Raw genomic sequence first — 26,559 nt, forward strand, 5'->3', positions numbered from 1 at the left:
GCATGTGCTGTCCTGAACACCAACTTTAAAAAAAAAATTTCAATAGGGGCGCCTGGGTGGCGCAGTCGGTTAAGCGTCCGACTTCAGCCAGGTCACGATCTCGCGGTCTGTGAGTTCGAGCCCCGCGTCAGGCTCTGGGCTGATGGCTCGGAGCCTGGAGCCTGTTTCCGATTCTGTGTCTCCCTCTCTCTCTGCCCCTCCCCCGTTCATGCTCTGTCTCTCTCTGTCCCCAAAAAAATAAATAAATGTTGAAAAAAAAATTAAAAAAAAAAATTTCAATATACTTAACATACAGTATTATAGTAGTTTCAGATGTATTCAATAATTCTGTACATTGCTCAATGCTCATCACGATAACTGTACTCTTAAATCCCTTCATCTATTTTACCTACCCCCTGCCCACTTCTCTCAGGTAACTTAGTTTATTTCCTAAAAGTCTTTTTTCGCTTGTCTCCTTTTTTCTTTAGAACACCAGCTTTTTAAGCAATTTAGATATTCAGGGTTAACTGAGATTAGTTGTTGAGTGTATTATGTTCAGAGAATCCATGTTCTTGGACTAGGTGTTTGACACAAATGCTAAATAATGCACATGGTCTAAGGTGCCAAGAAACTGTAGTTGTAGTTTAATAGTACTGATCATGATCAACAAAATATATATAGTACCTTTAAATGTAGTAAGTAACAGAACACTTTGAAGAAAAGTAGGAAGTGTTGATTTCTGTCCATTTTCTTACATTTTCATATACTTGTTTATTGTTTCACTGATTTTGTTCAGTGATTCACTCACTGAATCAATGTATTCATGGTAGTCATTGAATTCTTGTATTCATTAGATAATAGGAATGCTGCCAAGGGCTGGGATAGAAAGATATACATGATTCTGTATAGAAAAGAAAATAAGAATTTCAACATATTGTTTGAATAGCTAGAAAATAGACTGAACTGCATACTCACTTGCTCCAGAAATTCTGTTAACTTTTTCTCAACCCCTTTATACCCTTAAAAATTATTCAGTATCTCAGGAGCTCTTGTTATAGAAATAATAATATAAAAAATTATTATTGTTTAAGTAAACTCTACAAATCATATCAGAAATTCAGTTGATAAAAATGAAGACCTTGTTCATTAATTCACTTGAAAATAGTAATATACCCATCACATGCTCACATAAAAAGCAATTTTGTGAAAAATAGCAACTTTACAAAACAAAAATATTAAAGGAGGGGCATGTTTGGCATTTTTGTGTATCTCTCTAATGCTTTAATAGAAGATAGCTGGAGTATTGTATCTGCTGCCATGTGTTATTTTGTTTGAAGTAAATGAAAAAAAATCTAGCCTCACTCTATACGTCGTTGGTAAAAGGAGGAGTACTGTGATAGCAGTAATCTTAGATAATTGTGGATATTAGTCTTTGCTACTATACCCAAACTAAGCAAGTGGTAGTTGCAAGGTGAAATCTGAAACAAAATTAATGAAGTTTTTGTACTCTGTTACACTCAGCCTGTTGGTCTTGTACTTGAATGATTTTTTTGTACCTATGCACAAATTGTAATACGATGCATTTGTCCTTTGGAAAACATGGGTTCACTAAATTATGGCAATTTTCTAAATGTAAGCACATTTCACAGTACAGGATCAACAAATCACATGTGTTAATATTGCCTCCAGTCTCTCAGAAAAGAGTATTGGGAAGCTGTCAAGATCACAAGGGCAGGTGCAAGTTTTCCAAAATTTTTATACTAGCTTGAAAGCTCAGACTTTATCATTGCTGACAAATATTGTCATTTTTTCCCTTGATGTGACAGGTTTCCTTCCTTTAATTTGCATGAAAATATCTGGCAAAAACTCAAGTCTGTAACTGTGGTTTGTCTTTCATTCTTTCAAGTAAAATGGTATTTCATGAAGAAAGTGGCTACTTCAGCTCACAACTCAGATTCACAAGTGCTTTGCTTTGAGACAACCATTATGCTTTGGTATGCCGTAGAAGTGCTTCTTGTGTCCTTCCCATTTCATCACAAAAAACATTCAAAAGGCCACACTTGGAAAGGTTGAAAGTTAGTAAAATTATAATTTAGCCCCTTTCCCACTTTTTTTTTTCCTGTGATCGCATGGTGGTAAAGAGCACAATGACTGTTAGTACATTTTGGTACCACTCCCTTGTTTGGAACTGAGGTACCAGCACTTTTATCCACCATTTCTTTTGTATGTGTCATTAGTGTAAATGTCTACATAATGAGAAAGGAACATAAATGTTAAGGTATTATTTTGAAAATAACTTTGATCTTATAAACCCTATGAAAGAGTTTTGGGATTCCCTCCCTGCCACAAGAGCCTGCGGACCTGTCTGCTGGCCTAGATAATTATGGAACCAGAACCTGTAGGCTCCACTTTCTACGAGGGCTGGCTAATGGTGGATCTAGAATACGGAGCCTTACATATCATTTTGTGGAACCAATACTTATTCCTATGTGATAAAAAGCCATTGAAAATTTTAAATGAGGGGCACCTGGGTGGCTCAGTCGATTGAGTGTTCGACGTCAACTCAGGTCATGATCTCATGGTTCATGGGTTCAAGCCCTACCTCGGGCTCTGTGCTGACAGCTCAGAGCCTGGAGCCTGCTTTGGAGTCTGTGTCTCCCTCTCTCTCTCTGACCCTCCACTGCTCGTGCTCTGTTTCTCCCTCTCTCTCTCAAAAATAAATACACATTAAAAAAAAAACTTTTTTAAATAAAGGAAAATTTTAAACAAGAAGGTGACACAGTTGGATTTCTTTTGGGGTAGATTACTCTTATTGATGGGTGGAGGCTGGATTTGTGGTGGATAAATTAAGACAAGTAAATCAGCCAGTTAGAAGGCTGTTAGAATTTAGGAAAAAGATGGTGAGGGCTTAAACTAGGGAATAGAATTAGTAATGAACAGTAGCAGATACTTATTTGAAAAATACTTAGTTTTTTTAATTGAAAGAATGGTAGCAGTCATGGATAATTCCTGTTTTCAAAGAATTCCTGTTTTCAAGTGGGTGGTTGATAAACCAGCCATTGAGATAGAGAATACAGAAGTTCGACTAAATTTACAGAAGGAGACAATGAATTGTTTGGTGTGTATTGAGTTTGAGATGCCTAATAGAAACTCAAACATAAAATGTGACAGGTAAATAGAAGTCTAAATCTCAGAAGTGAAGTCTGAGCGTTTATCAAGATTTATATGTGAATATGTAAAAGCAGATTATCCAAGGAAAGAATGTGGGGAGTGATGAAGGTTAGCACCCCTCCTCCCACCCATTATTTTATAATGTTTCTTCTTCCCTTTTATAGATCTAAATTTCTTAGCCACAACACTATAGGCATTTGGGGCCAGATAATTATCTTTCTTGGGGAGCTGCCCTGTGTAGTGTAGGTTTATTTATCAGTATTCCTGGCTTCTATCCACTAGATGGCAGTAGCACCGACTTACCTCCAGTTGTGAAAAAACAAAAATGTCTTCAGACATTACTAAATGCCCCACGGGGACAAAATTGCCCCAAGTTGGGTACCACTGCTTCTTTCTGTATGTGCCTGTGGTGACCCTGTTTATATCTCTATTTGTATTTACCAGGGATATGAATGGAATAGGACAAACCAAGTATGTTGGTTACAGGTCTTTTGCTAAGTTTATCAGTGACACTCCCGTTATCTTTAAAAAAAAAATTTTTTTTTTAAACTTTTTGTGTTGTTTTGTTTTTGTTTTTTGGGACACACAGAGAGACAAAGTGCGAGCAGGGGTGGGGGCAGAGAGAGAGGGAGACACAGAATCCAAAGCAGGCTCCAGGCTCTGAGCTGTCAGCACAGAGCCCAGTGCAGGGCTCGAACCCATGAATGCGAGATCGTGACCTGAGCCAAAGTTGGATGTTCAACTGACTAAGCCACCCAGGCACCCCTCCCATTATCTTTCTAAATGTTTGTTTCATCAGGTAGAAGTAAGTTTCTAGAAGACAGGACCTTGCATAGAGTTTTTGTAGCCACTCTTTAAATGTTGAGTTGAATGAATTGAAAAGTGTGAATAGCATTTGAAATGTTAGGCATACTATTGCTATTGAATATTGTAACAATATGCTAAATATTCCAGTAAAACCCAGATGTTAAGAGCAAACTGTCTTACAGAACATCATAGTAGCCTCTGTTTGAGTTAATTATTTTGCCATGTGTTCAATTAGATATAAATTACTTCCAGGGTGAGATGATAGACTTTTAATAACTATAACTTAAATGCTAATCATTTTACACATATCTTAATCCTCACAATTAAATTGGAGTCTAAGATTGTTTAACTCACAAAGCGTATTCTTAGGCACTACACTTTACTGCCTGATAAGTTAGGTTTTGAGTAATTTGCAGCTTTTTATGTCTATTAATTCGTAATAAAAATAAAAGGACTGGTATCTCATTCTTTTTTGATTTAGGTATAAAATTTATTTTTAAGTTCAAGTTTATGATACTTATTATATTTGTTATAAAGTGAACCAGTTTAGAGCAGTGTCACCTTTTTGATGAATGCACATTTTTGAGAGTACTGCAGTTTTTTTTCAGTCAGACTTAGCGTCTATTTTTTAAATTAAGGTATGCTTTACAGACAGAAAAATGTTTTTTTTTAGTCTGTAGTTTTGTACATTTTGATAAATGCATGCAGTCATGTAATCATTACCACAATCAAGATATGGAATAGTTCTGTCACCCCTAAATTACCACTACACCGCTTTGTTCAACTCCTTTTTTCTTCCTTTAGCTCATCATTGATCTGTTTCTGTCCTAGTAATTTTTCCTTTGATATTTTTAATAACAAATAATAATAATACAGAAGTTCAGTGATTTAAATCTTAAAAGAAAGGGGTTTAAAGTTAAAAGTCTAAGGACCTCTTTGTATAGATTCGTTCACTGAATATAACTGGAGGAGGAAGAACCAGAGGTAAGGTTGGTACATTTTTTTTTAATTTAATTTTAATGTTTACTTATTTTTGAGAAAGAGAAAATGAACGAGTGGGGAGGGGCAGAGAAAGAGGGAGACAGGATCTGAAGCAGGCTCTGCACTGACCGCACGGAGCCCAATGTGGGTCTCAAACTCACGAACCCTGAGATTATGACCTGAGCCGAAGTCAGACGCTTAACCAACTGAGCCACCAGTTTGGTACTTTAAAAGTAATTCCACATTCCTTTGGAGTTCTATGCTTTATTAATGTGAGAATTCTATGTATAATTTTTGTACATGATGTAACATATTTTTATTGTGTTATTAAAGTTATATTGAAAACTCAACCCTTTTTACTTTTCTCAGATATAAAGCAACGTTTCATCAATGTGATGTTTGTAAGAAAATTTTTAAAGGCAAATCAAGTCTGGAAATGCATTTTCGGACGCATTCAGGTAAAAGTTAATAGGTACTTTACATATATCTTTGTGTAATTATTCAGGATAAAATATGGACATTTAAATTTTGTTGTTCTTGGTTAAATTTTTTGCCTTTTCCCTGTATGATTTTTATTTATTATGTTAAAGGTGATGTCATGAATGAACAATATTCTGCACTTTGATTCTCTGTAAGCTTCAGTACTTTTGAATATTATTTTGTAGAATTTGGGAAAATTTTTTCCCATAGGGAATTTACTCAACTTCTAGCTCTAATTTTCCCCTTTTCTGGAGGTTTTTAGTTCTTCTATATCTGTGTAACTCTCTGAAGACATTTCTTTTTTTTTTTTTGTCTTTTAAAACAATAAATCGGTATGATTTGATTGTCTTGCTTACCAAGTTACTGTTGTATACTTTCCTTTTCACTTAGTGAGTTGTGATTTATAGGTAGTTATAGTAGAATGATTTGCTTCAGCTGCTTCCCAGAAGATATCATTTCCTAAATCTTTTTTCCCCCTTGGTAATGCTACCATATTTTGAAATACAGACTATGTTGGATTCTTTCTTATACGTTGTCTTAGTCCTTGTTTGACTTCCCACATAAATTGATAATTTTTAAAGCTTTCCTTTTTAAAAAAGGAACTTACTTATGCATTTATGGCTGCTTTGTTTTATATTTATTTGGATTTTGTCAAGCTACTGTGGTAGAAGAGAAAACTGATTTCATAAATATCAGAATGAGAAATAACAATTTGGGCAATTTCAATAGCAAAGAATTGCAGTAAAGAATTTATTACTTATGAAGTGCTGCTGTTAAAAAAATTTACGGCTCCCTACAAAAGAAAAAGTCACAATTTGGAGATACCTAAGTAGGACAAAATGAGGAAACTATACTAATGATATCTTCCATATTAGTTATAAATAACAAACTTAATAAACTCATGATTTAAAAGAAATGATGAACTTACAGAAAGTTAATTCAACCATTGATGATTTAAGAATTGTAAAACTGCAGGAATTATTTTAGAGGAGAAACTTATATAATAAGGACTGGCTTCATAATTGCATGAAGTTTTTTGAAAACATTCACTTATAGTAATTAGTCGATGACCAATGATAATGTAGAATTTCCATTTCTGAACATCTTGGTTGGAATTTGGGACAAGTTGTTCTCACGTTGAAAACTGAGGACGTGGGGTGCCTGGGTGGCGCAGTCGGTTAAGCGTCCAACTTCAGCCAGGTCACGATCTCGCGGTCCGTGAGTTCGAGCCCCGCGTCAGGCTCTGGGCTGATGGCTCAGAGCCTGGAGCCTGTTTCCGATTCTGTGTCTCCCTCTCTCTCTGCCCCTCCCCCATTCATGCTCTGTCTCTCTCTGTCCCCCAAAAAATAAATAAACGTTGAAAAAAAAAATTAAAAAAAAAAAAAAGAAAACTGAGGACGTGAGGGGCGCCTGGGTGGTTCAGTGGGTTAAGCGTCAACTTCGCCTCAGGTCATGATCTCACAGTTTTGTGAGTTTGAGCCCCGCATCCCGCGTGGGGCTCTGTGCTGACAGCTCACAGCCTGGAGCCTGTTTCGGAGTCTGTGTCTGCCTCTGTCTCTCTGCCCCTACTCCGCTCGTGCTGTCTCTCTTTCAAAAATAGTATGAAGACTGCTTGGGATTTTCACTTTTTAAATAGAGTATGAGCTCTATTATAGAATAAGATGGAGATTATGGCAGTTATGAAATGAGAATGAGAAATCACCTAAAGCAGAGGTCAGCAAACTTTTTTGGTAGAGGGCTACATAATAAATATTTAAGGCTTTGTGGGCCAGACAGTCTCTCTCATAACCACTCAACTGTGCTTTTTTGCATGGAAGCAACTATAGCCATGTAGGTTCAAATTAACATGACCGCATTCCAATAAAATTTTATTTGCAGAAACAGGCAAGAGGCTGTGTTTGGCTTTTGGGCTGTGGTTTGCCAGCTCTTAATCTAAAGTGATCAGAAGGCTACCCAGACAGGACTTCACAGTGTGGCTCTTCCATGAACTGGTTGCCATGTTCCCAAGTCCATTCCTGAGATTTATAGGTCCAGAAAATCATTTTTACATCTGTACACAAAGATTATAAGTATTCTTAGGAGTTCTTCATAATTACCATTGGAAATAGATTCACCAGAATGTCAGCTTATTTTTCACCCTGTAGAAAATGAAGAGTGTACTAGCCAAGGTATCCTTTTTCTCTAATCAAGGAAGTAGAGTTGCTAAATTTGTTGATTAGAAAAACTGCTAAATGTAGTTCTAGACTAAGGTAGTAACTTTATGGAATAGTTTCTCAAGGAAATGGTGAGGAATACTGAGTCATCTTTACCCATGTAAAGATGGGTATCTCTTTTGGGACCAGAATAATTTTGCTCCCCAGATTATTTTTCCCTAGCCGGGATGCCTTTAGTACATTATCTAAATTGCTAAATTCTTATTTTTTAAATCCCCTTAACTAGACTCCATGTAGACATTTTTGTATTAGTATATTCTTTCTCTAGACAAGGTGTAACTAATGGATTGGTTCCAGTTTTCGACAGGTCAGTACACTTAATTGGTTCAAATGAGTAGATATGATTAGTGCCTATTCCCAAACTTGCAAATAGTAGATGCTTAATAAATATTTGTTGAATGAATTAGAGAAATTGGTTGGAATACAGATGTAAGATTTTCTTCTGTAAAGGGCTTATTCTTATCCATTATGTGTTTTGTTTGTTGTAATTCTCAGAGTAGTGATAACATCTGTTCTTTAGCAGTAGTCTTGTTGAAATGTAGTGCATTTATTTTAAACAGGCATTAAGGCTGATAAATTTAGGACTTGACTTTAGAGTTGGCAGAACTTTTTTTTTTAATGTTCATTTTTGAGAGAGAGAGTGTGAACATGGGAGGGACAGAGGTGGGGGGGGATACAGAATCTGAAGCAGGCTCCAGACTCCAGCTGTCAGCACAAAGCCCAACGCGGGGCTTGAGCCCATGAACCGTGAGATCAGGACCTGAGCCAAAGTTGGACGCTTAACCAACTGAGCCACCCAGGTGCCCCTAGACTTGGCAGAATTGTTTACGCTGTATGTAAAGTATCCAAAATTTAATGAACTGCTCAATGAATTTTTCTAAATGAATACATCCACATAACCACCACTAAGATTGGTATATAGGACAGTACCAGAATTGCAGAAGTATCCTCTCTGGCTGCAAGGAGTAACCTCCTTGCAAAATAATCATTATTGTGACTTATATCACCACTAATTAGTTTTGCCTGTTTGAACTTCATATGAATGGAATCATATAGTATATACTCTTTTTTGTCTGGTTTATTTCACTCAGTATGATGTCCATGAGATTCATCCATGGAAGTGGTTTGTTTCTTTTCATTTTCATATGAATATACCACACAATTTATTTATCCCTTGAACTTTAATGGACATTTGGTTTGTATTTACTTGGATCTATTATGAATAAAGCTGCTTTGGAAATTCCTGTTCATGATTTTTCATACAAAATGCATTTATTTCTCTTGTGTATATGCCTGGCCATGGGATTGTTAGCCGATAGGATGCGTATGTTCTACTTAGTAGACATTACCGAACAGTTTTCCAAGGTAATTGTGCCAATTTGCAGTCCTACCAGTAAGTATATGGCTTATGAGAATTCCAGTTGCTCCAGGTTTTCACCAACACTTGATACTGCCTTTTTTTAAAAGTTATTCTGATGAATATGTAGCACTATCTCAATGTGGCTTTAATTTAATTTGCATCTTTGTGGTAAGTAATGATATTGAGCACCTTCCCATATACTTATTGGTCATTTGAATATCTTCTTTCATGGAGCACCTGATTAATTATTTTGCTGATTTTCTTAAACTGGATTGTCTGTCTTTTTTTTTTAATGTTTGTTTATTTTTGAGAGAGAGACACAGAGCGTGAGCAGGGAAGGAGCAGAGAGAGAGGGAGTTACAGAATCTGAAGCAGGCTCCAGTCTCTGAGCTGTCAGCACAGAGCCCGACACAGGGCTTGAACTCACAAACTGTGAGATCATGACCTGAGACAAAGTCGGACATTTAACTGACTGAGCCATCCAGGCGCTCCTGTCTTTTTCTAATTGATTTATTATAAGAGTTCTAGCTATATTCTGGAGATGAGTCCATTGTTGGATATCTAAATTTCAGATATATTATGCTCTGTGACTTGCCTCTGAGCTCTAGTAATGGTGTCTTTCAGTGACTGAAGTTTCTGAGTTTTATGAAAGTCACATATCAGGTTGTTGTTGGTTTTTGGTTTTTGGTTTTTTTTTTTTCCTTCTAGTTAGGTTCTTGCTATATCCTCTTTAAGAAACTTTTGCCTATTCCAAGGTCGTTAATATTTCTGTTGCCTTCTATTTTAACTTACATATTTAGGGGCGCCTGGGTGGCGCAGTCGGTTAAGCGTCCGACTTCAGCCAGGTCACGATCTCGCGGTCCGTGAGTTCGAGCCCCGCGTCGGGCTCTGGGCTGATGGCTCAGAGCCTGGAGCCTGTTTCTGATTCTGTGTTTCCCTCTCTCTCTGCCCCTCCCCCGTTCATGCTCTGTCTCTCTCTGTCCCGAAAATAAATAAACGTTGAAAAAAAAAAAAAAAAAATAACTTACATATTTAGATTATGAACCTTCTCTAATTTACTTGTTTCTTCTTAGGTTGTTAGGTAAAGATCAAAGTTCTTTTTTCACTTGTTTTCCTTTTATTTATTTTTTTCTTTTTACATGTGGCTTTCTATACCCAAGAACCATTTATTGGAAAGATTATCCATTCTTTATAGCATTTCATTGGCATATTTGTTTTAAATTAAATGAAGCTGTGTGTGTGGTTTGTCTCTGGGCTCTGTTCTTTATACTGCACTGTCTGTATATCCTTGCTCCATTGTTGCTGTACCACTTAAATTGTTATGGCTTTTGATATCTGGTGATGTAACTTACCCAACTTTGTTCTGTTTTGGTGTCTTTGTTATTCTTGTTCCTTTATGTTTTTAGATAGATTTTGAAACAACTTACTAATTTCTAAACATAAAAATCTGCTGGGAATTTTATTGGAATGTCAGTGAATACATAGTCAATTTTTTCCTAATTGATTATCTCTATTATATTGAATCATCAATCCATGAACAATCCCTACCCTAACTTAAGTCCTTTTACTTTTCTTGATATTGTAGTTTTGGGGGGTACCTGGCTGGCTCAGCCGGTGGAGCATACAACTCTTGATCTCGGGGTCATGACTTCAAGCCCCACATTGAGCGTGGAGCCTACTTAAAAAAAAAAAAAAAAAAAAAAAGATGTTACAGTTTTTAGTGCAGATATCTTAAACATCTTCATGAGATTTATATATAGATGTTTGATGTTTTTGTACAAAATTATAAATTGTATTTATTTGTATTTGTTTTTGATGTATAGAAATGAGTTGAATTGGTATATTGACTTTTTATGCAATGACTTTGCTATAGTTTAAGTTCTTTGGATTTTCCAAGGATACAAGCTGGCCATCTGTGAATAGTGACAATTTAATTTCTCCCTTTCTAAATCCTTTTCTCTCCCTCTCTGCCTTATTGCTTTGGTTGACATCATCAGTGGTGTATGAATAGAAATACTGATAGTGGACGTCCTTGTCTTATTCTCAATCTCCAGGGAAAAGCTTTCAGTATTTCATAATTAAATATGATGTTTTCTGTATATTTTATAGATACTGTTTAACAGGTAAACAAATTACCATCTATCCACAGGCACCAGGGTGGCTGGTTGAAGGTCCAACTGGCTCAGGTCATGATCTTGGGGTTCATGAGTTTGAGCCCCACATCGGGCTCACTGCTGTCAGCCTGTCAGTGCAGAGCCCACTTTGGATCCACTGTCCCCTTCTCTGTGCCTGTCCCCTGTAGGCTTTCCCCCAAATAAATAAATGTTAAAAAAAGAAATTACCATCTATTCCTGATTTATTTACAGTGTTATGGATAGGTGTTAGATTTTTTTCCTATATTTATTGAGGTGATCAGATCTTTTTCCTTTGTTAATGTGACAAATTACATTGATTTTTTTAATATTAAATCTTACATTCCTGAAATAAACACAGATTGGTCGTGTATTATCCTGTTACTATATAGTTGAATTTAATTTGCTTATATTTTGTTTCTTTTTTTCTTTTTGGCTATGTTGTTTAGACATACTCCTTTTTTTCCCCTCGTAATATCGCTGACAGGTTTCGTTATTATGACTCTGCTGGCATCAAAAAATAATTTGAGAAATAATACATCTTTTTAAATGAAGTGGATGAGTTTATATAAAGTTGGCATTATTTCCTCATTAGTATTTGGAGGAATTCACTGATAAATCCCTCTGAACTTATTTTCTATGAAGAGATTTAAGTCAGAGATTCTTGGGGTGCGTGGGTGGCTCAGTTGGTTAAGCGTTTGACTCTTGATTTCAGCTCAGATCATGATCTCATGATTCGTGAGATCAAGTCCGCATCGGGCTCCACACTGATGGTATGAAGCCTGCTTGGGATTTTCTCTCTCCCTCTTTCTCTGCCCCTCCCCTGCTCTCACTCTGTCTCTTAAAATAAATAAAACTAAAAAAAAAAAAAAAAAAAAGATTCTTTAATAGTTACAGAGCTGTCATTTTTTGTTTTGTTTTTTTATTTTTAAAGAACTCTATTTAATCTAAAATATGAAATCTATCCACAGAATTCAAGGTATCATATTATGTATCTTTTCAATGACTATAGGATTTTTTGATATTTCCTTTGTTTAGACATGTTTTTTATTTCATTTCTGCTTTTTTTGTTTTTCTATTTTATTTGGGTTAAATTGCTGTCTTTCCCTAGCTTTTTTATATCGATGCCTAACTTAATAAATTTTAGCATTTCTTTTTTTTATTTATGTATTTTAATGTCCTAAGTTGCCTTTCAAACATTGCTTTCAGTCCCACACTTTATGTTTCATGTTTCCATTATAAATAAGTTAAAAATATTTCCTCATGTCTGTTCAGATTAATTCTCTCATTTATGGCTTATTTAGAATTGTATTGCTGAATTCCTAAATATTCGAGGATTTTCTATTTGTATGTTACTCATGTCTAGCTTAATTCTACTTTTGCCAGAGAATATGTTTTATTATTCGAATATTCTACATTCTTACTGATACTTTTTTTGTGTGCTTATTCTATAAGTTACTGAGAGATCTATGTTAAAATCTATTAACCTATTGATTGAAAATTATACTTTTTCATCTTGAGTTCTTTAATTTTTTGCTGTATATATTTTGAGGCTGTGTTATTAGATATGTACGGATTGTCGTATCTTTCTGTCCCGTGGTCAAAATATTCCTCTTTATATTGGGATAAAGATTTACCAGGTCTCTTTTGGATAATGTTTATATATGTTTTTTCTATCTTTTTACTTTCAGTCCTTCCGTGGACTTGTATTTAAGATGTATGTCTTTGGAGCATCATTTTATCATCTATTATGATAATCTCTTTTAACTGAGATACTTAGTCATTTAAATTTTACATGATATCTCATTTATTTGGATTTAAATCTATCATCACGCTATTCGTCCCATCTCTTCCTTGATGCTTTCTTTCTCTTGTCTTCAATTCCTTGAAATCACAAAGGATTTTTATTACACATTTTCACCTCGGTGCTTGTCAGTTGTATGTTCTTTCATTGTTCATTAGTAATCACCCTAAAGATTGCTATGTGTATCCATAAATTATTAGTCTACCTTAAGTTAATTCTTTATCAATTTCTAGACAACGCAAAAAAAAACCTTACAACACCCTTACCTCTCACCTTTTATGCATTGTATGTATTTTAATTTTACATATACTTTAAACCACATAAGACATTATTTTTTGGTTTGTTTTAAATAACCCATATTATTTATTTTTAACCATATATGTGCCCTTTACTGTTTACTGCTTCCTGCATTCACATTATTCCTCCTGGAATCATTTTCCTTCCACATGCGGACTCCTTTCGAGCGTATCTGCAGGCACCAGGTTCTCTTAGGTTTCGACTGTCTGAAAATGTTTTTATTTTACTTTATGGAGAATATTTTTCCTGACTATATAATTTATATTAGCAGCTAATTTTCTTTCAACATTGTAAATATGTGATTTTTTTCCTCCTTGAACCTCTTTTGTTGTTGAAAAGTATACTGTTAGTCTTCTTGTTGTTCATTTAAATGAAATGTCTCTTTTTAATTGGTTGCTTTTTTCTCTTTAACTTTTAGTAGGTTTATTATAGTGTGCACAGATGTGTGGTTTTTTTGCTTTGTTTTTTTTTTGTATTTTGTGAGGTTTGTAGAACTTACTGGGTCTGTGACTTGAGATGTCTTTTCTTTTGTATAGGGTAAATCTTCTTAAACAAAACTCTCCTCTTTCTAGGATTCCAGTTTATTTATGTTAGATATGTTACTTTGTCATATATATATGTGTCTGTGTGTATATATACATATGAATATCATGCTTTTTGTATATTTTCAATCTATTTCTCTTTGTGCTTCCACATAGATAATTCCTATTAATCTATTTTCCATTATACTAATTATTTCTTCTGTGGTGTCTAATATGCTATTAAATCAATCTACTGAATTATTCAGTTATCTGTTCCAGAATTTTCTTTTTCCCATAGTTCCAATTCTGTGGTGAAATTCTCTTTTCCTGTGTTTTCTTGAATATATTAATCATATTCATCTTAATATTTCAGTCTTATGTAATTTCTCTTCACCTTTAGGGCTATCTATTATCTTTTTTCCCCCCATCTCTCAACATTTGGTCATTTGGTTCTGTTTCTTGACATGCCTGATCGTTTTGAAATGAACCTTCGATTTTGTGAATGAAAAATTGTAGAGGTTCTTGAAGTTGTATTCTTTCTCAGATGTATTTAATTTTCTTCTCACAAGCAGATAGAATGAGATGGCATGGGTCACTTCTTATCTATTTCTGATCTACCTTTCTGCTAGTTCATCATTATTGTGGTGAGACTTAAACTCTAATCTTCATCTCCCCAGGACCCTTGGGTTTGCTAAAATATCTTTTCATCCCTTCAGTATCCAGCCTCTGGTTTCTAGCTGTCTTATCCAGCAGATGTTCATCTTGAGAGCTGGCAAATGTCAGTATTTTTGTTCATTTCTCTGTTGTTCTTTCCTTTCCAGGCTCTTGACCCCTTAAATCCTGGGTAGTCCCAAACTCTAGCTTTTATCTTCCCATTCCAGTGGAATGCCATCAGGCCCTCGGCTGCCACTTGACCTCTTATTTCCCCTACCCAGGGAATTTATTTTATTTATTTTTCCCCATACCCAGAGAATTTATTTATTTATTAATTGTCACTAAATCTGAAAGTACACTGAGGAAAGAACACATGTCCATACCTTCCTGTGCCTCCAGAATCTTGGCCCCTTATGTCCTGGCTGCCTTGTTTGTGCTTCAGTGCCTCCAAAGAGTAGATTCTTTGAATTTTAAAAAATCTTTTATCTTTTCCTCTTCACTAGCAAGAGACATAGTTGTGATATAAACTATTCCATCAAATTTGAATGCAAGTTCTCGTTATATTTTCATATACTAATTTTTAATATCTAACTATAACTCATCTATTGGAAGACATTTTTTAATTCTAAAGACTCATAGGTTACTATGATTTTAGCTGAGAAAGAGATTACATTTCTTTGAGCATTGTTTTATCTATTTCCACTCTTAAAAAATAGACTCCTTTCTGTGCATCTTGCAGGAGACCTTTCCTTTGTTTCCTTAGGTCTCTGATTTGTGATCCTGAGATTCACCCAACTTGAGTTCATTGTTATCAAATAGATAATTTTGCTACAGAAAGCCTTGCCTTGCTGTAGAATGTTTCTTCAATAAGTATTCCTTTTTTCATTAAGTCCACAGTATTGACCCTTCTCACTGTGTATCTATAAGCACTCCATATTTACTTTTTAAATATAATAATATCAACATTTCCTTTGTGGATCTTTGTCTTATAAACATAAATTGATTTTTTCTGTGGAAAATGAAATTTGTTTAAAATGATCATAGAAACTTCTCAAAGAAATATGCCTGAGTCCCAGCTTCCTAACAGTATTTGTGGGACACTGGAACTGATTGACTATGACTTTACATAATCTATAAAAGCTTTTAAGAATGTGCTTAAGAAAGGGGCGCCTGGGTGGCGCAGTAGGTTGAGCGTCCGACTTCAGCCAGGTCACGATCTCGCGGTCCGTGAGTTCGAGCCCCGCGTCAGGCTCTGGGCTGATGGCTCAGAGCCTGGAGCCTGTTTCCGATTCTGTGTCTCCCTCTCTCTCTGCCCCTCCCCCGTTCATGCTCTGTCTCTCTCTGTCCCAAAAAAAATAAATAAACGTTGAAAAAAAAAATGTGCTTAAGAAACTATCATGGCTAATAACTGTGCCAAAGGAGAATACTTAAAACCAATACTTTTATCTTTAAAACTAAATTCTGTGCTTGGTGGTGGTGTTCGTAATGCTATGCTAGAGTTTCTTTCTTTTTTTTTTTTTTTTTTAATTATAGAACACTCCTGGCATGACTGGTTAATGCCAGGAATTATAGAAAGTTCTTGCATTTTAGAAGTGTAATTTTTTTTTCAGAACATTCTTTTATAACCTTTTTCATATTGTCCCTGATTGTAGGCATTTCAGGTGAAATCAAATGTTGGATACAGTGTGTTCTACACACAGTTGCAAATACTATCTTTTCAAGAATTTTAACCCTTTATAAATGTTTTACTTCATGTTTTACTTCCTCTTTAGTGACATCAGTCATGATACTAGTTCAAAAACAAGTAGAAATGTAATAGTCCAGGAACCAGCATCGCAGCCTGTATACATTTTCTGTACTGGGATTTGAAAGTTCCTGTGGGCCACAAAATAACAATTAATAATATTTAATGAATAATTAATTGTTTGGTATTAGTGGCTCAACTTGAAGGTGCAATTCTCTTAATTTTCTAGGAGAACTGTCTTTCTTTTAAATGGAAAGATAAAACAGTGATATCAACAAACCCATGTAACAATTAATGTAAAATCTTTCCATTTAGTTTTAAAATATATGCCTTGTGTTTGTTGTGCAATTGTATGTCTGGGTTTGTTTTCTCTTGCTGCTGTAGTAAATTACCATAACCTTAGTGGCTTAAGTAATACAATTGTGTATGATCTTAGATCTCTGTTTGTGAGAAATCTGACATGGGCTAAAATCTAGATGTTGGTAGGGCTGCGTTTCTTTCTGGAGGTTCTAGAGAAGAATCTCTTTCCTGCTCAGTTGGATTATGATAAGACTGTCTTTGAGCTGTAGGACCAGGACCCAGGTTCTAGTTTTATTACTTGTGGTAAGCTGAGAGCCTTTCCCAGCTTCTAGAGGCCACCACATTTCTTGGGTCCGGGCCCCTTTTCCCATTTTCAAAGCCAACAGTGAAGGGGTTGAGTTCTCCTCTTGTTGCATCTCTCTGATGCATTCTTCTTCCGTTATCTTCTGCTTTTGAAGACTCCTGTGTTTGAATTGGGCCATGCTGGATAATCCAGCTAATCTCCCCATTTCTAGGTCTTTAATCTGCAAAGTCCCTGTTGCTACGGAAAGTAACATATTTACAGCTTCCTAGATTTCCTCTTTGGGAGGTCATTATTCTGCCTACCACACTGGCTAACCTAGGAATTTATAATGTTTCATATTAAAAACAAAAAGGAAAACAACAAAACTACAGCATAGAAACCTGACTCAGGAGGGACTGAAAACTAGTTCGGTTTCCTTGTTCTTTATCCTGATCAACTCTCCTTACGTTGACCTCAGGCCAGACATTAAGTATCACTACTTGTTAGTTTGATTCTAAGAACTCAGTTAATCAGAGTTGCTGTTTTAATTTTAATCCTTCTTGGGTGGGAGGAAATCGGATGTTTCTGGTTTATACCTTTTTTAGGGGCTATAGTGGGAATAAAAACAAGCAATAATAATAGTCTGTGAGTCCATCATGTACTTATTTTATGCCAGCTACAGTTCTCAGCACTGTTTGTTTTCTTGTTCAATCCATTCACCATCTCTGAGGTAGGCACTATTGTTGTTGCATATTACTGGTGAAGAAACTATGCTTAGAAGTTGGGTATCTTGCTCAGGGTTTGGCTGGTAAGTGGTACAGCTAGAATTCAAACCTGGATCTTTTTAATGTTTGAGCCCATTGTCTTTACTGGCTTACTGTACTGTCTCCATTTTGTGATAGCATATAATATCACTGCTTTTGTTAAGTTCTTGTAAGTATTCATGTGGAAAATTTGCTACTTTAAATCATTGTCTTCCCAACTGAATGCATTTTACCTTAATTTCATTTTTGTTCATACAGGTGAAAAACCATACAAGTGTCAAATTTGCAATCAATCTTTTAGAATTAAGAAAACTTTAACAAAACACCTGGTTATCCATTCTGATGCCCGACCTTTCAACTGTCAGCACTGTAATGCAACATTTAAGCGGAAAGACAAGCTGAAATACCACATTGACCATGTTCATGGCATAAAATCTCCAGACGATCCTCTAAGTACTTCTGAGGAAAAACTTGTATCCTTGCCAGTAGAGTACTCATCTGATGATAAAATCTTTCAAACAGAAACAAAACAATATATGGACCAGCCCAAAGTTTATCAGTCAGAAGCCAAGACTATGTTACAGAATGTGTCTGCTGAAGTGTGTGTTCCAGTAACATTGGTTCCAGTTCAGATGCCTGACACTCAGAGTGATCTGGTGCGTCATACAACCACGCTTCCACCATCTTCTCATGAGATCTTGTCACCACAGCCACAATCAACTGATTATCCCCGAGCAGCTGATTTAGCTTTTCTGGAAAAATATACTCTTACTCCTCAACCTGCAAATATAGTTCATCCAGTACGACCTGAACAAATGCTAGACCCTAGAGAACAGTCTTATCTTGGAACACTACTAGGCCTTGATAATGCTACTGCTGTACAAAGTATTTCTAATAATGAGCATCATTCATGAGTAAATCTAAACATTCCACAGACTTTCTTGATTGTTATGTGCTAATGGTAGCCTAGACTGATGGCTTTTAAATTAGTAAGGCTGCTATTTTTTTCATTTTCTCTAGTTTCTCAAGTCCTCAGAACCATTTCAAATCAAGAAAAATATGTATTTCTGTTTACTGAACATACGAATATTTGGACACATTTTGAGGTATAATATTTGAAATGAACATTTTTGTGATTTTTAAAGATAACTTAGTGCTTAATTTTTAATGGTTCCTCAAACTTTTCAATATTACTAGCTGTTGACTTTATGGTTTTGTTTTTGTTTTTGTTTTTAATCATCAGTGGACGTTTTTATTCTTCTTTAGTTTCAATCCTCTTTTCTCCCTTCCACATCTTCCAGAGAAGCTTAAGGACCATGTAGCCTTTCAGAAAGACTATAAGAATACACTGATAATTGCAACTCTTCTTATCCTAACTTAAGATTCATTATCATTTCTTCTGCATTTTTAAAATTTGAAGTTAGATCTAAATTTGTAGGGAAATCTTGGATATTTTTGTGTTGTTTTTTTATCTGGCCATAATTTCAGGTTATTATTAATCCTTTGGTCTTTTGATAAACTCAAAGCCAGAAAGCTAACTTAATGTAAGATTAGCTTATTAAATGAAACGCAGAATTGAAATAATTATTCAAAGGATTGGTTTTTGCCAGTGCTTTAGTTACCATGAATACAAAATGCAAACATATGTGCAGGTGTTAAATTATACAAAGTTGAAAAGGTATTGAAAGCAAATTATGACCGTTTTAACTAGATAACTTTCAAGGTAAGTTCACCTTTTATATTTTGTCATTTATTTAGAAACAATAACAGCACATAATAGCATATATCTTCATTTCACTAAAGGAGGGGCAATTATATCTAATCAGTGAAATTTAATTTATAAGCTACTTTTGGTCTCATTTACTTTGGCTAAGTGAAATTCTGGGAAACAGAACCTACGTATTACGTATGTAACTGTTAGGAAAGGTGCCAAATTATAAAATTTATGTCCAACTAACCTCCATGTTTACTTTAATTAAAGGGAACCACTACTTGTATACAGATTTACATGTAATCTAGATCTTTATTTTGCTTTTCAATAAGCCTAAGGCCTGTAATTATCCTTGATTTTTATTTTTGTAGGAGACAAAAGTTGAGGACTTGGTGAGAGGAAATAGCAGTTAGAGCAAAAACCTCACTGATAAAAATTGAGGAAAAAGTCAGTCAAAATTACAAAATACCTTTCAAGATGTGCACTTTCCATATTTTCAAGTCCATTTAAACTTAAACTAGGATGATATTTCCTAGGAGCTGCTTGAAGGATTAGAATAGGCAGGGTTGATTTATTATTAGCATGTCATTTGTATGTAAACTACTGGAAAATAGCAATTTTAAGATTTTTCTATTTCAGTTTTGTTTACACTCCTAATTGCTTTAAGCACTTTTTTTGTGTAAACTGTAAAGTCTGGCCCAGCCCTTGTGAAAAAAATCACAAATAAAATAATGAAGTTTTAATGAATAAAATTTAACCACTTACTAATGGGGAAACTTGTTTGCTGAAGCACTTAAGAAATGAAGGTACTTTACAGGAACATTCACATCATATTAGTGGAAATAAAAGAAAAAAATGTTGAGATTGAGGCAGTTAACCAAAGTAGCTCATATAAGTAACAAAACCAACCCGAGTTTTGCCTCAGTTATCAAGGTTTCGTTGTAATTAGTCTAGGACCAGTAGATATAATTAATGTATTCTTTTCAAAACACTTTTACTTTTGTGTGAAAATGTTATATCTGGGGTACTTATGTGATAAAACTTGACTGTATAAGGTACTATTAGTCTGTTAGTCTTTCAAATTGACTTTTAAAAATATGTCTTTATGTTTTTTGATTCCTCTCATGAAAACAAGACCTTCAACTCAAAAACTTACTATAATGAAATGAAGTAATACCTAAAAGTATACCCTGCCTTACATATAAACCGTTGTAGAAAAGTTTGGACTTCTAAAAAGGCAATGGTATATATGTGTCTGTGTATGGTATATTATATGCTTGGTAGCAAGAAAGAAATAGGGTGTTGCATTTTCACATTGAAAAGAATACTTTGCTTTTTTGAAGGTATTTAGGATTCTTTTAATAATAATTTCCTAATTCTATAAGTACATAATTTGATCATAGGAGTTGGTTTACAGAACGAAACTTTTCTGGAATACATCTCTTACATAAAGTGAAATAGAACTATATTTAGTTATTATTGTAGATAAACTTGAATACTGGTTTACTCTTTTATAAAATACTTTCACAGTTCTCTCGTTTAACCTCATAACCAAATCTGAAAGAGAAAAGACATGCTGTATTCCCATTTTAGAGATAAAGAATCCGAGGTTAAGATAAAGGACTCACTTAAGCTCTCAGCATTAAAAATGGCAGAGCTACTAATAGGGAAAGAAAGCTAGCATTAATAAATGCTTACTGTGTGCCAGGCACTACATTTTCTCATGTAATTTTAAACAGTCTGAGAAGTAGATAGTATGATTCTTGTGAAGAAATTATCTCAGTGGGTGGACAAACAAATCTGCTGCCTCTAATTTCCAAAATTAGAATATAGAACATTTTAAATTGTGAAAACCTCATGGATTTGGGCAAACTGAATGTATATAAGTTGTTGAAGTTGGCACAAAAAATATGAAATGAGGCCTACTCTTTTCAGTTAAACTTTTGTAATATTTAATTTGGAGTATTTGGACAAGTGTTCCATTAACTCTAAAATCCATTAATTTTGTAACTGTACTTAAATTTTTGAATCTTGCAACTAAGTTTAGCCTCATTCAGAATTTTTTATTTTATGAGCATAATTTATTGTTTTAAATTAATTTTTTAGCTGATAGCAGTTAGCACTTAATATGTAAATTGAATAATTTATCAAGTGTAGAAATGTGTTAACCTAATCAGTTTTTCCTTAAATGCACCAAAGATTTTTAGTAGGTATTAAAATAGTTTAAAAGAATTAAAATTCTTTGTTGTTCGAATAAATATTTGTCCAAAGAAGCACAGTTGAAGTCCTAGGATTATGGATTTAAAAAGAAAAATCATTAGTTTGAATACTAAGATTAAGTGTTTGTGTTTATATGTATAAAAATAAAAACAGAAGAAAATACTCTGGGAATAGTCATACTGACAAACCAATTACAAGTAAGAATACTCAGTTTTCCTCAGTTCAGTTAATTGAATGTTATCTTTTAAGTGGACACTATTAAATGCTAAATAATAAGCTTATTTTTTACACTACACTATTAAAATAATTTTGCCTTAGAATTTTTTTTTTAAGACAAGTTGAAGTTATTTTTATAAGAAACCCCACCTATTTTTTGCAGCCTAAAATACCATTTAAGGTTAGGGTTTGTTCTTCATGCCAGCAAGATTTAACCAACAAACTGTAAAGGTAATGATCTTTGCATACTTTTAAGTAATTTAGTTGTTTTTGCTGGGAGAAAAGGAGTAGCAAAAATAGGGTTTTAAACTGGTGCTTTATTAAGTGACTTCCTTTTGAGTGATTGTAGGTCATGATATAGGTACACTAATTTCTGTCAACTTTAAAAGTGTCAAACATCTTTGCAGAGTGACTGTAAACTGTTAAGGGCTAATAAGTAATTAAATATCATTCATTGCTTTTCAGTCTTTAATCGCAAACAAAACTACAGTTAAACTGGTATGTTTATAAGTTTGAGTTCTCTTCCTACCAGATCATTCTAACATATCGTTGATGAAAAGTCAGATTTAAAGCTTAGCTCTTCGACAGTGTCCTTTTTATACCCAATCTTTTCTGAATTGAATACTTTGTGCCTTTTCAATGTGTTGTAGTTGCTTAAAATTGATTCTGCTGGCTAGATTGTACTGGTTAATAAATGATTTTGATTTTGTTGTTGTTGTTGTTGTTGTTGTTGTTATGGGTTTTATGTTTGTGCTGCCTGCTGGTCAGGCAATACTTTTTTTAGATTACTTTATGATTAGGAAAATGGCACTAAGTAATAGTGTGAACATTTATTTTTGTTTTTTTGTTTTTTTGTTTTTAACTCTTTTGTGGCCTTTATAGTTACTGTGAAGCCACTCCAGGGCCTGTCTCTAGATGCTTATTAGAGGAATCTGACAAATAAAATAAAATGAGTAGTGTGTCTGCCTCTCTGTCTTCTCCTCCCCCCCCCACCTTCCTTTTTAAAAATAATCAGTTCCCCATATCCACACAGCTCTACATTGAATGGCTTCTCATTTCAGTTTGCCTAAAACTGAACTAGAGGTGATGGTTCGAGATGAGTTTCTCATTAGGAGCAGCAACATCCCAGCCAACATATAATTTGAGTTGATGAACTCAGGAAAACTTAGGACTTTTAAAGTCATACTTGTATAATTCTAAGATTCAGTGTCAAATTTAAAATGACTAAAAATACATTCTTTAATAAGGAACAGGTAACATTTCTAAAACTTTAGTATTATGGTAAATATTACTTGCGATTAGGGTGAATAATGGATAATGTGAGAACAGTTTTCTAAGTAATTTCTAGGAACTATAGGCACTTCTTCCTTAGATTTCCGCCCTCCCTTTCTTTCTCACTTTCCTCTCCGTAAAGTCTGTAGTGTTCTTTTGGGGGGATCACCCCTTTGTTTCCTCTAATGTTATTTCAACTTAAAGATACTTTTATCTAGAATATTAGCATGCTTTCTGCTCTTCTCTTTGGAAGTAGCATTAATAAGATAGAAGAAATAGGATTAGGTTGTGTGGAAGATGAGAGAAAGAAGGTCTTGGTAGAGAGAGTGACTATGTTTTGTTTCCTCTTCATGTTTCATTCAACTTGCTATGTATTGATCTTAAATCTATGACTATTAAAAAATCCCAAGAGAGTTTAAATTTAGTCTCTGCAGCCATTTATATAAAAAGAAATTAAGAATTATATCAGAATAGAGGTTCTACAAAGACGGACATATCTTTTTTTAATTCTTAAGTACAAAAGTAATTTAGTGCTTGCATTGTTGGAGATTCTAAAACATTTCTTGAATGAAGAGCATGTACACTTTTCATTGTTATTTCGCCTCTTTGCTTGGTATTCCTGCTTGCGTTAAAGTTGGACAGTGTACTGTGGTGTAATACAGAATTTTTTGTTTCTTCCAACAATTGGACTTTTCTTATCCCTATAGACACAACTGTATTACAATTGATGAGTGTGGCTGCCAAAAATAATAATAATAATGAGTACAGAGGTGGGCATTTAGCTGCTCCATGTTGTGTAGTAAATATTCTGATTAAGGGGATTTATGATGTACATTAAAGTGGAAATGCTTTTGAACTTAGTCTTCAGTTTCAAATCATAAGTTTTGTTTTTAATCATTAAAGGACACTTAAAAGCAATTACAAAGGAAAATCTAAAATATCAAAATTCATTATTTTGTCAACTGTGTGTGAAGTATCTTGTGAGTTACATATTTTAGCTGTCTCATGTTTCATAAATACAAATGTCTATAGAAAAATTCAGTTCTCTGTGAAGACTAGGAAGTGTATTGTATATTGAACTAGTTTGTTGTGTTATTTTGATATTTAAAATAAATATAAAGTTCTTTGGTCCTACCTAATACAGCATATCTAGGTTTTATTGAACATATTTTAACAGCATGGGAATGCAGAACATATTCTGCATGTCTCCTTAAAAAATTGAATGCAAATACCATAGTCAAATAGAACAAATAGAACAAATAGAACATCTGGCTTACCATACAGTTCCAACCATAACCAGGCTTTTTCTTCCTATATGAAATGGTCACAAGGAAATTTGCAATTTTCCCAAGTTGTAGATTGAGACAGAGGCTGCAAAAGACAGTTGACCCTTGAACAATGTGGGTGTTGGGGGAACTGACCCCTGGCGCAGTTGAAAGTCTGTATAACTTTTTGACTCCCCAAAGGCTTACTGCTAATAGCCTATTGACTGGAAGTCTTACCAGTAACATAAACATTAACATTCTCTCATGTAATTTTAAACAGTCTGAGAAGTAGATAGTATAATTCTTGTGAAGAAATTATCTCGGTGGACAAATAAATCTGCTGCCTCTAATTTCCAAAATTAGAATATAGGACATTTTAAATTGTGAAAACCTCAGGAACACATTTTAGCTGTCTCATGTTTCATTTGCATGTTATATGTATTATATGCTGTGTTCCTAACAATATAGTAAGCTAGAGAAAATGTTACAAAGAAAATCATAAGAGGAAAATACACTTACAGTACTGTAACAAGTCCTGTATGTGAACCAGTGCAGTTCAAACCTATGTTGTTCTAGGGTCAGCTGTATTTGCAAAGATGAATGTAGGGTAACAAGCAATAATGCAATACTCTGGAACTATTAACAACTGTGATACTCCCACCCCCAGATCTAAAGGGATGAGGGGAGAACACCCATGTTGAGAGGCCACGTGTTCAACTACGAGTTGCTTTTAGTGTTGAGATGTAGTGAGTCCAAGGCAGGAGAGGAGTGGAGGAAGTAAGTACCTTTAGTGACCTCCCTCTTTGAAGCAAAACAGAAGCCATGGAGTAAGAAAAACTATTAATGTAGCATATATAGAATGCAGATCAGAATCCCACAGCAAAGAGCAGCCTGGAAAACAGTGGAGAGTGGAAATGGAGAGGCAAATAAAAAACATCCAGTACAGTTCATTCTGCTTTTTTTAAAAAAAATTGTGAGTTAATAGCATTTATGAAAAACCGCGAAGGAAGAACACATATAAACAAAATGTGCTATCAACATGTTAAAAAAAGGTGAATCAAACCTTTCAGTGACTTAAGCTTTAGAGGGCTTGTATGTTCAATGTTAATTTGATGAATAACATTTACAATATGAAATAAGTGCAATTGAAAATGCAATTCATATTAACATTTTTTTGCTTAAAAAACTAGTAGTGTTCTCATTGTGCATCAGTCCTAAAGGATTCCGCAAACAAACAAACAAAAACAATATTCTTTAAAAATTGTTAACAGGATTCAACTTTAGGTCCTGTTGAGTGTCAGTGAATATAATTTAGTATAAACCTCACCTTTTTCCTTTTGTTTTCTACTCAGAGACTTTGTGTCCCCATACACACATCCATATATTATTTTTTAATTTCTTACTATCTTTAGAGGCAGTATGGTATAGCGGGTAAGAGCAAGAATATGGACCAACTGCCTGTGTACATATCCTAGCTTTGCAAGCTTGCTGTCTTGTATAGTCTATTGCTCATCTGTAAAATACAAATAGTAGCTATCTCACAGGGTTGAAGTAAAAGTTGAGATAAACGTGTAAAGGACCTTAAACAATCCCTGGCATATAGTAACAGTAATATGCAAGCCATAATCATTATTATGAGATACCTACAATTAAGATAAAAACCAAGAAGTTATTTGTCGCGGGCACTGTCTGTCAAAACCATTACTTATAAATTATTGGGAACCTCGGTTCTCTTTTGTTTATCTAGTTTTGCTACCAGTATCCCGGGGTAAGAACCAGCACGTAACAGAATTACTGAGCACCTGTTATGGTCAGTGACTGAAATGAGCACGTTGATACAATTATAAATTTAATTTTCTTCATTTTTCTCCCTTTCGTCCCCAGGAAACCGCAAAAGAAGAGCTAATGAATATAGTGCTGGGTGGGGCATATTAGATGAATGATTTAAACTAATTTTTTGCCTACCTAACGGTTTTACAAAGGTGGACCTCTGGGCACCCGCAATGATTGCTACATTTAATGTGGAAATGCTGTTACTCTCTTCCCTTTAACCCAACCTGTTTTCAAATAAAAAGGCGAATTTCAATTCTAACCCATAGTTTCAGGGTGTGCCCAAGACTCCGCCACGGTTTTCGCCCCCTCCTAGGAGACACGTTGCGGCCGAGACGATTATTTAAATAAGGCGCTGCCGTCTCATTGGCTAGGGGCTGCTGCTCATTGATTGGCCTTGTGAGGAGGTGGGCGGTCTCCGGGCGCGCCCATTGGTGGAGGCGAGAAGTTTAAACCGAGGCTGGGGCCACAGTTGTTTTGCTCCTCTTTGGAGTTTGCGAATTTGTGGCGTTTGTTTCTTTTTTTCTGGCGTGTCGGCTACTGGAAACGAAAGGG

General features: G+C 34.8%; 1 protein-coding gene across 2 annotated transcripts in view; it reads left to right on the forward strand.

Moving 5' to 3' along the window:
- Positions 1-24,048, forward strand: part of ZBTB41 (zinc finger and BTB domain containing 41) — a 50,206-nt gene extending 26,158 nt beyond the window's left edge. For both annotated transcript variants that reach the window (XM_047076727.1, XM_047076728.1), the window contains exons 10-11: positions 5,308-5,396; positions 17,749-24,048. In XM_047076727.1, the coding sequence (XP_046932683.1) occupies positions 5,308-5,396; positions 17,749-18,404 (745 nt within the window). In that variant the 3' untranslated portion in view covers positions 18,405-24,048. The remainder of the gene's footprint in view (positions 1-5,307; positions 5,397-17,748) is intronic.
- Positions 24,049-26,559: the final 2,511 nt, after the last annotated feature.

The sequence above is a fragment of the Lynx rufus genome, unplaced genomic scaffold, assembly GCF_022079265.1.
Source record: "Lynx rufus isolate CCGP_SWC_20201006 ecotype Redwood Valley unplaced genomic scaffold, mLynRuf1.p SCAF_15, whole genome shotgun sequence".
In the NCBI taxonomy this organism is placed as follows: Eukaryota; Metazoa; Chordata; class Mammalia; order Carnivora; family Felidae; genus Lynx; species Lynx rufus.